The sequence below is a fragment of the Salvelinus namaycush genome, chromosome 33 (assembly GCF_016432855.1).
Source record: "Salvelinus namaycush isolate Seneca chromosome 33, SaNama_1.0, whole genome shotgun sequence".
Taxonomy (NCBI): Eukaryota; Metazoa; Chordata; class Actinopteri; order Salmoniformes; family Salmonidae; genus Salvelinus; species Salvelinus namaycush.
In genome coordinates this window covers 30635634-30648869 of record NC_052339.1, presented here as the reverse complement: position 1 = coordinate 30648869, position 13236 = coordinate 30635634, and the positions used below count along the sequence as shown (strand labels likewise).

The 13236-nt window shown below is 40.7% G+C and overlaps 1 protein-coding gene across 1 annotated transcript in view; it reads right to left on the bottom strand.

The window, feature by feature from the left end:
• Window positions 1-13236, bottom strand: part of LOC120027908 (V-set and transmembrane domain-containing protein 2A-like) — a 66213-nt gene that overhangs the window by 42404 nt on the left and 10573 nt on the right. Inside the window, exon 3 of the mRNA XM_038973002.1 lies at window positions 4336-4341. Coding sequence (XP_038828930.1) covers window positions 4336-4341 — 6 coding nt within the window. The remainder of the gene's footprint in view (window positions 1-4335; window positions 4342-13236) is intronic.

Below are 13236 nucleotides of genomic sequence, written 5' to 3'. Positions count from 1 at the left end.
GGTGCACTCAAAAGTATAGTTTGGGTGTAAATGCAGCATCGTCGTCGTCCATGAATGACTATAAATGTTTGATAGCTACATCGATAAGTAGTTAATCACACATGGAAGCAGCAAAAACATACCAATATCACCACAAAAGATCAGCTAAAATGAAGGAAACCCTTTCCCCCTCCGTTCTAAATGTACAGAATGGGGGGAGATGAAGGTTTTCCTTCATTTTAGCTTTATGAAAAGCTTTATGAAAAGCTTTATGAAAAGAATCAATGAAATACAGCTACTTCGATATTCAGTCAAAAGAAACAGTATGAAACAGAATGTTTATACTCTTTGACAAATTGACAACTGACTGCAACAAATTTTTACTCAGAAATGACATTGAACTGGCAAATAACTCTACATTATCATCATCTAAGAAAAGCTAAATGTTTTCTCTACATGCTGATGAGACATACTGGACTGTCTGGTGTCTTTATAACCACAACAAACCTTCCAATAGGAGACTCTCAAATGAAGTGAGAACACAGAGACATCAAAAAAAGGGACACAGCTTCAGGTTGAACATGCCCACATTCTGGCTCTGGTGGCTGTATTCTGGCTCTGGTGGCTGTATTCTGGCTCTGGTGGCTGTATTCTGGCACCATAGCAAACACTCAGCCCAAAGCCTACATCATGGTCTGGGCATTGATTTTAGAGGGTATAATTTATTTAATCTTCATCGAAGGCCAAATGGACTTATTTCTGGGAAAGTGTGTTGATGACAGGCTTGAGCAGAGCAGCAGAGCCTCTTTCAAACCAGTCCATGAAAGAAACACTTTCAGGGGTTGAAATATGTCAGCTCCACGAGGTTGAAAAGGTACAGAAGCTACATAAGAAAATCGGAACTAGCGAGTTTTCTGTCAAGTATATAATGACTTTCGAGAAGCCACTACTTACAATAGAATACTTTCTGTCAACTGTGATCAAAACTATTAACAATAGACAATTTGCGAACGATGATGTCAAGAGAATTGGTGGGGCTTCGACATAGATTTGACCAAAGTCACCTGTATTTTCTTTACAAACTGTCCCTTGATTAATAAACTATAGACTCCATGTAGGGTCCATATAAGTCACCTGGGATGGATAATCTTCTAAAAGATATACATCCACTCACATCTGTCTTCCTGGTTTTCCCTCTACATTCAGAACATTTTTGTAGAGTGGACGTACTGTAGAATGTGAACTAGTCTAACGGTCATCTAACAATCAATGACCAAAGACTAGGTCCAGCAGAAAGAGATTCGAGCCTCTCTCTCTAGTTCAGTCCTGGATCACAGTTTTATAGGGTACTTTATTCCAATTGGGTCTAGTCAATTTACAGTGGCTTTGCGAACCATAAAAAAATGTTTGGCATTTCATTGTGGAACTCCATTAGTCATTTAGCCTTGTACAAATGCAATTAACTTAATTGTGACATAATGTATTTTTCGATATTCATTCAGAATCCAGGGATTTATCATGAAGCGTAATAGACATTTATAGGCCACTTGCAGACTGGCGTTGTGTCATAAGACATTTAACTGTCACGGAAATGTGTTGATTTCATGATGAGAGAAATCTATTAAAATGTACACAAGCGTTAGCCTATCCGTAACTCGAGCGTAACAGAACAGCTTGTTTCCTCAAATGGGAAATAGACTCCTAGTCTTAGAATGCCTGTTTTCATCAATAATGATACCCTTTTGTCTACAAATGTGTTCTTTTTAATTTACAAGTGTTCTTTAGAGTGAATTAACGTCTTTTGACTGTGATGCAAAAAGTTTGCAGTGACACTAAGAAACAAAAGCTACATTATTTTCTCATTTATATTTCATTTTGTCTCCGCCTGGCTGCCTCTGAGCTCCACACACTCTCAGTTTCAATCTCTTGTCTCTTTATTACAAAAAACCTTCCACCGCCGTCACACACTGCCATTCTTCATGCGAACTGAAATTGACTTCTTGTAAAATGTGTCCCGCAATTACTGTGCATAAAGCAAGGGGCCGCCCAGGTCCCTGCAACCAAATGAATGTCAAAAGAGAAGAATGGAATCATTTACATTGAGATATAGACCTAACTGTACTGCACTTCCACCCTTTATTACGATCGTCTGACATATTTCATTATAATGAACTAGAGGCTGTTATAATTCTTAGGTTATTGTCTATAGGCCCCCTGTGTTACATTTCATTAATTAGAGGCAATCAATAAGCAGCCTTGATTTAAAAACCAATCAAATCATAAGATCAGCTGTAACAACAAGACTCACTCTCATCCTTCAAGAGATGGGCTAAGGCTCTTGAGCTCAACACGTTCTTCCCCTCTCATTGTCTGGAGAAGTGAGGAACAATACAATACACTTCCATTACTAAAGGCTGCCCAAGCCAACAACCAGATGAACAACAGTCAACGTGGATGTAGATTCACTCTCGGTAACACTTGACTTAAAGTCAACCGGTTAGGGTTTAATAATAGCAGCCATTTGGTAACACATGACTTAAAGGCCAGTAAGCATTTTACTATAGCATTTACAGCTGCTTTATCCTGTGCACGTGACAGATTAATTTAGATTGGATTTGATTTGAAAAGTAGAAGCCCTGTGCACGGTAGTACGTCTTCTTCAAGTTGGTGAGGAACGACTTGGAATCCAAATCACATCCAAAAACCACCCACTTGGAAAGACAACAGTTGATCTTGATGCATTGTCTGAGGCTGTCTTAATATGGACGTGGGCCAGTTTTACATTTGTTTTGGGAACTGCAAGTGAACTTTCTCTACAAAATCTCTGCCCCTTTAACAAGGCCTTCGTCATTCCATCAAGTACCCAATAATAACGTTTGAGTGTGTTAAGCTGGAGTACATAAAATGCCATGCAGCCTTGTAAGTGCTCGCTAATTACAAAGCTCACTGACTCTTGAGTGGGCGCTCAAGACGTTATGGCGCGAGATCTGTTGTTAATGTTAATTATGGCCACTGCAATCATGTTCTTGAGTTCTTCTCAAATGGAAAAAGCTGGAAAGGCTCCACTGCCATTGGTCAAGTGTCAGATGCTGCGATGGTAATTACATGTACAATAGATGAACTGCAGCATCTCCCAATATGAGAGAGAGTGTAGGACTCGGCTTCAGTCGAAAAAACAGCCCTCCAAGTGTACATTGGTTTTAACTGACAGAATTTTTTACAATTTAAAATTAGTTTTGGAAAATACTGCTGTACGTGATCGCATTTCATACATTTTTGGTGTACTGTTTGCATTAAATCTGTATAAGTTATCAACTCTTTCCATTTGAGAAGAACTCAAGGGGCGGCAGGTAGCCTAGTGGTTAGAGTGTAGAGGTGGCAGGTAGCCTAGTGGTTAGAGTGTAGAGGTGGCAGGTAGCCTAGTGGTTAGAGTGTAGAGGTGGCAGGTAGCCTAGTGGTTAGAGTGTAGAGGTGGCAGGTAGCCTAGTGGTTAGAGTGTAGAGGTGGCAGGCAGCCTAGTGGTTAGAGTGTAGAGGTGGCAGGTAGCCTAGTGGTTAGAGTGTGGAGGTGGCAGGTAGCCTAGTGGTTAGAGTGTAGAGGTGGCAGGTAGCCTAGTGGTTAGAGTGTAGGGGCGGCAGGTAGCCTAGTGGTTAGAGTGTAGAGGTGGCAGGTAGCCTAGTGGTTAGAGTGTAGGGGCGGCAGGTAGTCTAGTGGTTAGAGTGTAGAGGTGGCAGGTAGCCTAGTGGTTAGAGTGTAGGGGCGGCAGGTAGCCTAGTGGTTAGAGTGTAGGGGCGGCAGGTAGCCTAGTGGTTAGAGTGTAGGGGCGGCAGGTAGCCTAGTGGTTAGAGTGTAGAGGTGGCAGGTAGCCTAGTGGTTAGAGTGTGGAGGTGGCAGGTAGCCTAGTGGTTAGAATGTAGAGGTGGCAGGTAGCCTAGTGGTTAGAGTGTAGAGGTGGCAGGTAGCCTAGTGGTTAGAGCGTTGGGCCAGTAACCGAAAGGTTGCTGAATCGAATCCCCGAGCTGGCAAGGTAAAAAATATGTTGTTCCTCCCCTGAACAAGGCAATTAACCCACTGTTCCCCGGTAGGCTGTCATTGTAAATAAGAATTTGTTCTTATCTGACTTGCCTGGTTAAATCAAATATCACTGCACAGGACTTGTTAAATTAGTGACTTTGAGATAAATAGTGTAAAGTAATAATCTGAGCATTTCAGGGCTGTTTAGAGGGCACACAAGTAAATGTGACTTTTTTTTAAACAAGAGGAGGAAACTCCTACTCAGCCCTTCAGACGTTCCCAGTGTGGAAACAGGAGACAAGATTCCGTTTAAAGAGCTTCTAAAAATGGCTTCAAAGCCACTTGTGGCTCCCTAGTCTCCTCTAGCTACCCACCACCTTGGCGACTATATAAGTGAAGCATGAGACCATGGTGGTTTTTCAAGTATATCATCAAACCACGCAGTCCAATCAGCAATGTCATCATATAGACGTCCAATCAGTTCCCATACAAGTGGAGGTACAGAAGAATTTCTCCCATCTTTGATGATCCCCACAGATGTTGAGTTATCCTCTTGTTAGTGCCATATTGATCCCCCCCACACACACTCAACACACAACACACAACAAACTACTGACAAGGAACATGTCAACGTATGAACAGAGAATGTGACACAATGTCTCAAAAAAGAGATAGCTGTAGGTTAACGTAAACAAATGTTTACTGGAGAATATTGAAAGTCAATTGATTGGGCAGTTTTATTTTCAGGCTGGCAGTCATATCCCTCTCTGACACAGAGGAAAGGAAGAGCTGGCATGTTACACATGAGGAGACTGAGACAGAGGCAGACGATATGAAATGTCAATGTAAAGTAGGCTATTATGAAAAATGTTGAAGTGCTGTGGTAAACAACTGAAGCATGTTGAATACAGTAGAATCATTATGAGAATTGAATGACAAAGTACCATGGGAATACATGAATTAATCAAGGTTAATGAAGGGGGTTTGACAATCACATCTGATGCACAAGCACGTCCTATTTTCAACGTGAAACTGGTTCACGGTAAATTAAATATTTCAAATCCCTTTCCGTCTCTCTGTTTTTGTTTTTGCATTCTTGCGCTGAATCAATAGATTAAGTGTGACGTCCTTCCTCTCTTCTCCTCTTCTTGTTCATCAGAGATATTCTGAGACACAAGGTGTTGGTGAGACACAACAGTTCCAAGGACGCCGCAACAACATCCTCTGCCATCAATGCCATCTCTGTTAAAATGAACCTGTTTGGGCTGCAGGGGCAGTATTGAGTAGCCGGATAAAAGGTGCCCATTTCAAACGGCCTCGTACTCAATTCTTGCTCGTACAATATGCATATTATTATTACTATTGGATAGAAAACACTCTCTAGTTTCTAAAACCATTTGAATTATATCTGTGAGTAAAACAGAACTCCTTTTGCAGCAAACTTCCTGACAGGAAGTGGAAAATCTGAAATCGATGCTCTCTTCTAGGGGCTGCCTATTAAAGTCCTTGAGATTCATTCGTTTAGATGCATTTCATACGTCTTCCACTAGATGTCGACAAGGAGTGAGAGAAGAAATGAACTGTGTAACTTGATCTGGGCTCGTATAATTGCTCTTTCTATGACGTGTCACCAGTTTCCTGTTTTCTGGAGAGCGCGTCATGGGACCTGGATTTGCCTTCTGATAAGCTGTCGTTACGGACGACTAATATCTCCGGCTTTGATTTTATTTGATACATGTGACCATATCATCGTAAAGTATGTTTTTTCAATATAGTTTAATCAGATTATTGAAATTTTTTCGGGAGTTTTGCCGTGTTCCGTTCTCTTCCGTTTGTTGACATGGAGAGATTCGTGCCACTTGGCTAGTGCGCTTGCTAAATCGAGAGGGAAAGAGGCCGTTCTAAATCCAAACAACGATTGTTCTTGACAAAGGACCCCTTGTCCAACATTCTGATGAAAGATCAGCAAAAGTAGGAAACATTTTATGATGCTATTTCATATATCTGTCGTACATGTGAACTAGTCGTTGGCGCCCAGCTTTTGGGTACTCTCTAGCTATACCGAAGCTGTATGTCGAAATGAAGTTATTTTTAGAATTCTAACACTGCGATTGCATTAAGAACTAGTGGATCTATCATTTCCTATACAACATGTATTTTTTAGTTATGTTTATGAATAGCTATTTGGTCAGAATATGTGTGTCAGAAAAAGTGTCAGAAAAAAATCCGGACGTTGTGGGAAAAAGTAGCTAAGTTAGCACAATGTATAACCATTGATTTCAGCTCTAAATATGCACATTTTCGAACAGAACATAAGTGTATGTATAACCTGATGTTATAGGACTGTCATCTGATGAAGAATATCAAGGTTAGTCAAAAATTATATATCTTTTACTGGTTTGTTACGATCGCTAACTTTTACTGCTGGGAAATGGCTTGTGTTTTTGGCTATTGTGGTAAGCTAATATAACGCTATATTGTGTTTTCGCTGTAAAACACTTAATAAATCGGAAATATTGTCTGGAATCACAAGATGCCTGTCTTTCATTTGCTGTACACTATGTATTTTTCAGAAATGTTTTATGATGAGTATTTAGGTATTTGGCGTTGGTGTCTGTAATTATTCTGTCTGCTTTCGGTGCAATTTCTGATTGTAGCTGCAATGTAAACTATGATTTATACCTGAAATATGCACATTTTTCGAACAAAACATAGATTTATTGAATAACATGTTATAAGACTGTCATCTGATGAAGTTGTTTGTTGATTAGTTTGGTTGGTTCTTGGTTAGTTAGGTTGGCTTTGTGCATGCTACCTGTGCTGTGAAAAATGTCTGTCCTTTTTTGTATTTGGTGGTGAGCTAACATAAATATACGTGCTGTTTTCGCTGTAAAACATTTTAAAAATCGGACATGTTGGCTGGATTCACAAGATGTGTACCTTTCATTTGCTGTATTGGACTTGTTAATGTGTGAAAGTTAAATATTTCTAAAAAATATATTTTGAATTTCGCGCCCTGCACTTGAAGTGGCTGTTGTCATATTGTGTGCGGCCAGAAGAATTAAAATGTCTTGGGAAAAAATGCATGTTGTAGAAAAGCATTGGCCTTTCAGAATCGGCAGAGGCTGTGTGTTATGACTCACTGTGGAGTAAAAGACAGGAAATGAAAGTAAGCAAAACATAAAGATAGTTCAAGGAACTAATATCAGGAAGACCAAACAACTTACAAAATAACTTACAGAACACCTCCATATTTCCATGGAGAGATGTTGAAAGAAAACTTTTCCTACCTTTTCTATATACTATAGATCTCTTCACTGATGTTGTTAATGTCTCTGGGCAAGAAGTGGCTACGCATGGAAACACACTTAGTGTTTATAGAACAAAACAATACATTATTCACATTCATGTTGAATAATCACTGCAATTATGAAGCTAACTTTAATATGCACAGTCTAATAAGAGTCACGTTATGCTATTATCCAATTTGATGGAAGTAAATTAGCACATCAATCAACCACTAAAAACATCTTGAGGTATTTAAGTCAAAATCATTGGCGGATGACAGATCTTGTGATAACATAATATCATTATTTTTTTTTGATTCATTTTTTTAGGATTCATTTGATTCTCAATGCAACAGACCCCTTTTAGGCAATGGAAAGTTGAGAGAGAGAGAGAGAATCCCAGCAGCATTACAGTTCTTTACACACTCAAAGCGGTGCAGGTGTTCCTATTGTTTTGTACACTCAGTGAATACATGGTCATCACATACCAGTAATAAAAAGGTTGTTTCCTCAAACATCCAATAATAACAGAGCCTTACCAATGTTGACAAACAAGCAATCCAATATAATAAAAGTACACTAATTACTAAAGTATATTTCCTGGACTGATACTAATCATTTTGATTACAAACTCCCCTTGAAGGGGATTGATAGAATCATATTGAATGGAATCAAAGTGAAGAGATTCCAGCTGGAAACAAATACACCCATTTCCCTCAACGATACCAATAACACATGCTGTATCCTGTCACTTCCACTGTTTTGTTTCATGTAAATGAGTGGGGCATATCCACATATAAACTCTAAACTTTTTCAGGACCCTGTCTTTCAAAGATAATTTGTAAAAATCCAAATAACTTCACAGATCTTAATTGTACAGGGTTTAAACACTGTTTCCCATGCTTGTTCAATGAACCATAAACAATGAATGAACATGCACCTGTGGAATGGTCGTTAAGACACTAACAGCTTACAGATGGTAGGCAATTAAGGTCACAGTTATGAAAACTTAGGACACTAAAGAGGCCTTTCTACTGACTCTGAAAAACACCAAAAGAAAGATGCCCAGGGTCCCTGCTCATCTGCGTAAACGTGCCTTAGGCATGCTGCAAGGAGGCATGAGGACTGCAAATGTGGCCACGGCAATAAATTGCAATGTCCGTACTGTGAGACGCCTAAGACAGCGCTACAGGGAGAAAGGACGGACAGCTGATCGTCCTCATAGTGGCAGACCACGTGTAACAACACCTGCACAGGATCGGACATCCAAACATCAAATCCAGGATACAGGATGGCAACAACAACTGCCCGAGTTACACCAGGAACACATAATCCCTCCATCAATGCTCAGACTGTCCGCAATAGGCTGAGAGAGGCTGGACTGAGGGCTTGTAGGCCTGTTGTAAGGCAGGTCCTCACCAGACATCACTGGCAACAACGTCGCCTATGGGCACAAACCCACCGTCGCTGGACCAGACAGGACTGGCAAAAATTGCTCTTCACTGACGAGTTGTGGTTTTGTCTCACCAGGGTTGATGGTCGGATTCACGTTTATGGTCGAAGGAATGAGCGTTACACCGAGGCCTGCACTCTGGAGCGGGATCGATTTGGAGGTGGAGGGTCCATCATGGTCTGGGGTGGTGTGTAACAGCATCATCGGACTGAGCTTGTTGTCATTGCAGGCAATCTCAACTCATCTCAACTGTGCGTTACAGGGAAGACATCCTCCTCCCTCATGTGGTACCCTTCCTGCAGGCTCATCCTGCCATGACCCTCCAGCATGACAATTCCACCAGCCAAACTGCTCGTTCTGTGCGTGATTTCCTGCAAGACAGGAATGTCAGTGTTCTGCCATGACCAGCGAAGAGCGCGGATCTCAATCCCATTGAGGACGTCTGTGACCTGTTGGATTGGAGGGTGAGGGCTAGGCCCATTCCCCCCAGAAATGTCCGAGAACTTGCAGGTGCCTTGGTGGAAGAGTGGGGTAACATCTCACAGCAAGAACTGGTAAATCTGGTGCAGTCCATGAGGAGGAGATGCACTGCAGTACTTAATGCAGCTGGTGGCCAAACCAGATACTGACTGTTACTTTATGATTTTGACCCAACCCTTTGTTCAGGATCGAATTATTCCATTTCTGTTAGTCACATGTCTGTGGAACTTGTTCAGTTTTTGTCTCAGTTGTTGAATCTTGTTATGTTCATAGAAATATGAATAATTTTCCTGAAAATAAACACAGTTGACGGTGAGAGGACATTTCTTTTTTTGCTGAGTTTAGAATGTGTAAAAATCCATTACACAACAACATGCCATAACCTGTCACCATATCTCTCAACGTAATGGTGTTGAGGCAACATATTGTCAGTAAGAGCAGCAGGGGTGCATGGATGATTGATAGCTCTAGCCCTCAAATATATAGATAGCTGGTCTGCTCTATGATAGACAGCCTGAAATTACTTGTTTCAGTCACCGAAAGTGGTTTCTCTCTTCTCCCACCTGAGAGCAAGGAAACCCAAGATTTCTTCTTCAAAGTAGATATTTATATTGCTCTGACATTGACCCTGTATTTCAGACAGCTAAGAAAACCCCAACTGTGTCATTGTGAACAGATACAGTATGGTCTTGATGTATGTCTGTTGAGCAAACAAAAACCCCACAACTTTCCAAGGCAGAGAAAATTTAAGTGACGAAGCAGCAGGGGTGGAAATTAGGCTAGCACATGGCCGACGTGAGTAAGACATTTAAGAGTGTTAACCCTCGCAAGGCTGCCGGCCCAGACTGCATCCCAAGCTGCATCCTCAGAGCATGCGCAGACCAGCTGATTGGAGTGTTTGAGCACCCGAGCCACTGCCTGTTCACCCCGCTATCAAATCAAATCATCCAGAAGGTGAGGTCAGTACAGGTACATCAAAGCTGGGACCGAGAGACTGAAAAACAGCTTCTATCTCAAGGCCATCAGACTGTTAAATAGCCATCACTAGCTGGCTACCACCCGGTTACTCAACCATGCACCTTAGAGGCTGCTGCCCCATATACATAGACATGGAATCACTGGCCACTTTAATAATGGAACACTAGTCGTTTTAATAATGTTTACATAATGCTTTACTCATCTCATATGTATATACTGTATTCTATTCTACTGTATTTTAGTCAATGCCACTCTGACATTACTCGTCCTAATATTTATATATTTCGCAATTCCATTGTTATACTTTTAGATTTGTGTGTATTGTTGTGAATTGTTATATACTACTGCACTGTTGGAGCTAGGAACACAAGCATTTAACATCTGCTAAAAAATGTGTGTGTGACCAATAACATTTGATTTGATGTTAAAAATCGGTAAAGTTCGATTTTTATATCAAACAAATAACCTTCAATTCATTGCATTTTCATCTTTTATGAAAAATAAAAGAAACCAATAAATACACTTAATGAATAAAATTTTATTTTTCTAATTATCTTTCTCAAAAACGTTTGTATATTATCCAATACCAAAATCATTACTCTTCGTTGTTTGTTCCCAATATTTTACAGTTACTCTGTGACCCCACAAGGGGTCGTGACCCCGACTTTGAATACCACTGCACTAGCCCAAGGATAGTCATTTTCAGACAGAGTTACTAGAAAATGTGCCAAACTAGCCCGAGATGCCTTTTACATTTTCGTGTAGCAGACCCGGGCTAGTAGAAATTGTAGTCTACTAGCCCGGATGGCCAGTGTCAAAAATAATTTAAAGTACTACATTAAGTCGTTTTTTGGAGTATCTGTACTTTAGTTTAATATTTATATTTTAGAAAATGTTTAATTTTACTTCACTACATTCCTAAAGAAAATAATATAAGTTTTACTCATACATTTTCCCTGACACCCAAAGTACTTGTAACATTTTGAATGCTTAGCAGGACAGGAAAATGGTCCAATTCACACACTTATCAACAGAACATCCCTGGTCCTCCCTACTGCCTCTGATCTGGAGGACTCACGAAACAGAGAACATCACTGGTCATCCCTACTGCCTCTGATCTGGAGGACTCACGAAACAGAGAACATCCCTGGTCATCCCTACTGCCTCTGATCTGGTGGACTCACTAAACAGATAACATCCCTGGTCATCCCTACTGGCTCTAATCTGGAGGACTCACTAAACAGATAACATCCCTGGTCATCCCTACTGCCTCTGATCTGGTGGACTCACTAAACAGAGAACATCTCTGGTCATCCCTCTGCCTCTGATCTGGTGGACTCACTAAACAGATAACATCCCTGGTCATCCCTCTGCCTCTGATCTGGTGGACTCACTAAACAGAGAACATCCCTGGTCATCCCTCTGCCTCTGATCTGGTGGACTCACTAAACAGAGAACATCCCTGGTCATCCCTCTGCCTCTGATCTGGAGGACTCACTAAACAGAGAACATCCCTGGTCATCCCTCTGCCTCTGATCTGGAGGACTCACTAAACAGAGAACATCCCTGGTCATCCCTCTGCCTCTGATCTGGTGGACTCACTAAACAGATAACATCCCTGGTCATCCCTCTGCCTCTGATCTGGTGGACTCACTAAACACAAATGCTTCGTTTGTAAATGATGTCTGTGTGTTGGAGTGTGCCCCTGGCTATCTGTAAAAAAACTAAAAAACAAGAACAATCGTGCCCACTGGTTTGATTAATATAAGGAATATTAAATTATTAATACTATTACTTTTGATACTCAAGTATATTTTAGCAATTACATTTACTTTTAATAATTAAAGAAAAATGTGTCTATTGTTGACGCAGTCCCAAAATGTTTTGCTTGTCAGCAATCAACTTTTCAAGATATGTAACTTTCAAAATACAGAAATCCTCCCCTATGATGCATTTTACGTCATATGATGCAAAATGCATCATAAACAGATGATAAAAAAAAAAATGTAAGTTACATATCTTGAAATCTTGATTGTCAATAATGGACGAATGAAACAAACACCAAAAGATGTGGTGGAATTTTTCATTAAGTATAATTAAAACCAAATACTTTTAGAGTTTTACTCAAGTAGTATTTTACTGGTTGACTTTATACTTGAGTAATTTTCTATTACGGTATCTTTACTTTTACTCAAGTATGACATTGGGTACTTTATCCACCCCTGTTACGTTCCATCACTGAGAAACTTTTTCTGCTGAATACGTCCTTTGCCTTTTTCTCTGTCAGACTTAAAATGTGTGTCACAAAACGAGGCCGCGTACCCTTGAAATGCTTGATATCAAAAATTGGTGTCTCGGTCATAATCCGTCAGTAAATACATTTTCCCTGGGAGTCCTAATTAGGCGCTTAATTCCAAACTCTTGTTGCTCGCTCATCTCCAAAGGCACCATGGGAAAATTGCACTCAATATGAGTCCAACTGTTAAGCAGGAAGCTCTAAACAGCTAACTGCTGTTTCATCTAGGCGATTTCTGACTACATTTACCATGGTAACCTGGTTGGCAGCGTGGATACAGGTGCGTAGCAACACAGTACAGTCTGGTGTGAGTGTGTCAAGGTGGAGGGACTGTCAGAGGGGATGTGAATTGAGTGTTGACCTGTGTAACCCTCCAGTCCAAGCTCAGCTAAGTATTTATTCTCTTGGACGTTTCCTGTTCATCACAAAGGACACAATGGTCCAGCCGCTGATAGCTGTTATGTTCAGCTTGTGCCCTGCACCCTGTCCATTAGAGTTAAGTCAGTACAGGTGTGAGTCATACGCATTAACAAAGTATACCAAGGAAGTCAGGAAATGGGCGTTTGATGAGATCTGACCTTAACAATTGAGGGCACAACTGATACGAGGATTATTGGCAGCGACAATATATGATTACATATCACAGTGTGATCAGTGCCATACTGTTCCGCTAGACCATACATTACTGTGATATCCCCCAAACCAATATCCACTAAGCAATTAAAGGATGAACCAATGCCCTGAATCAA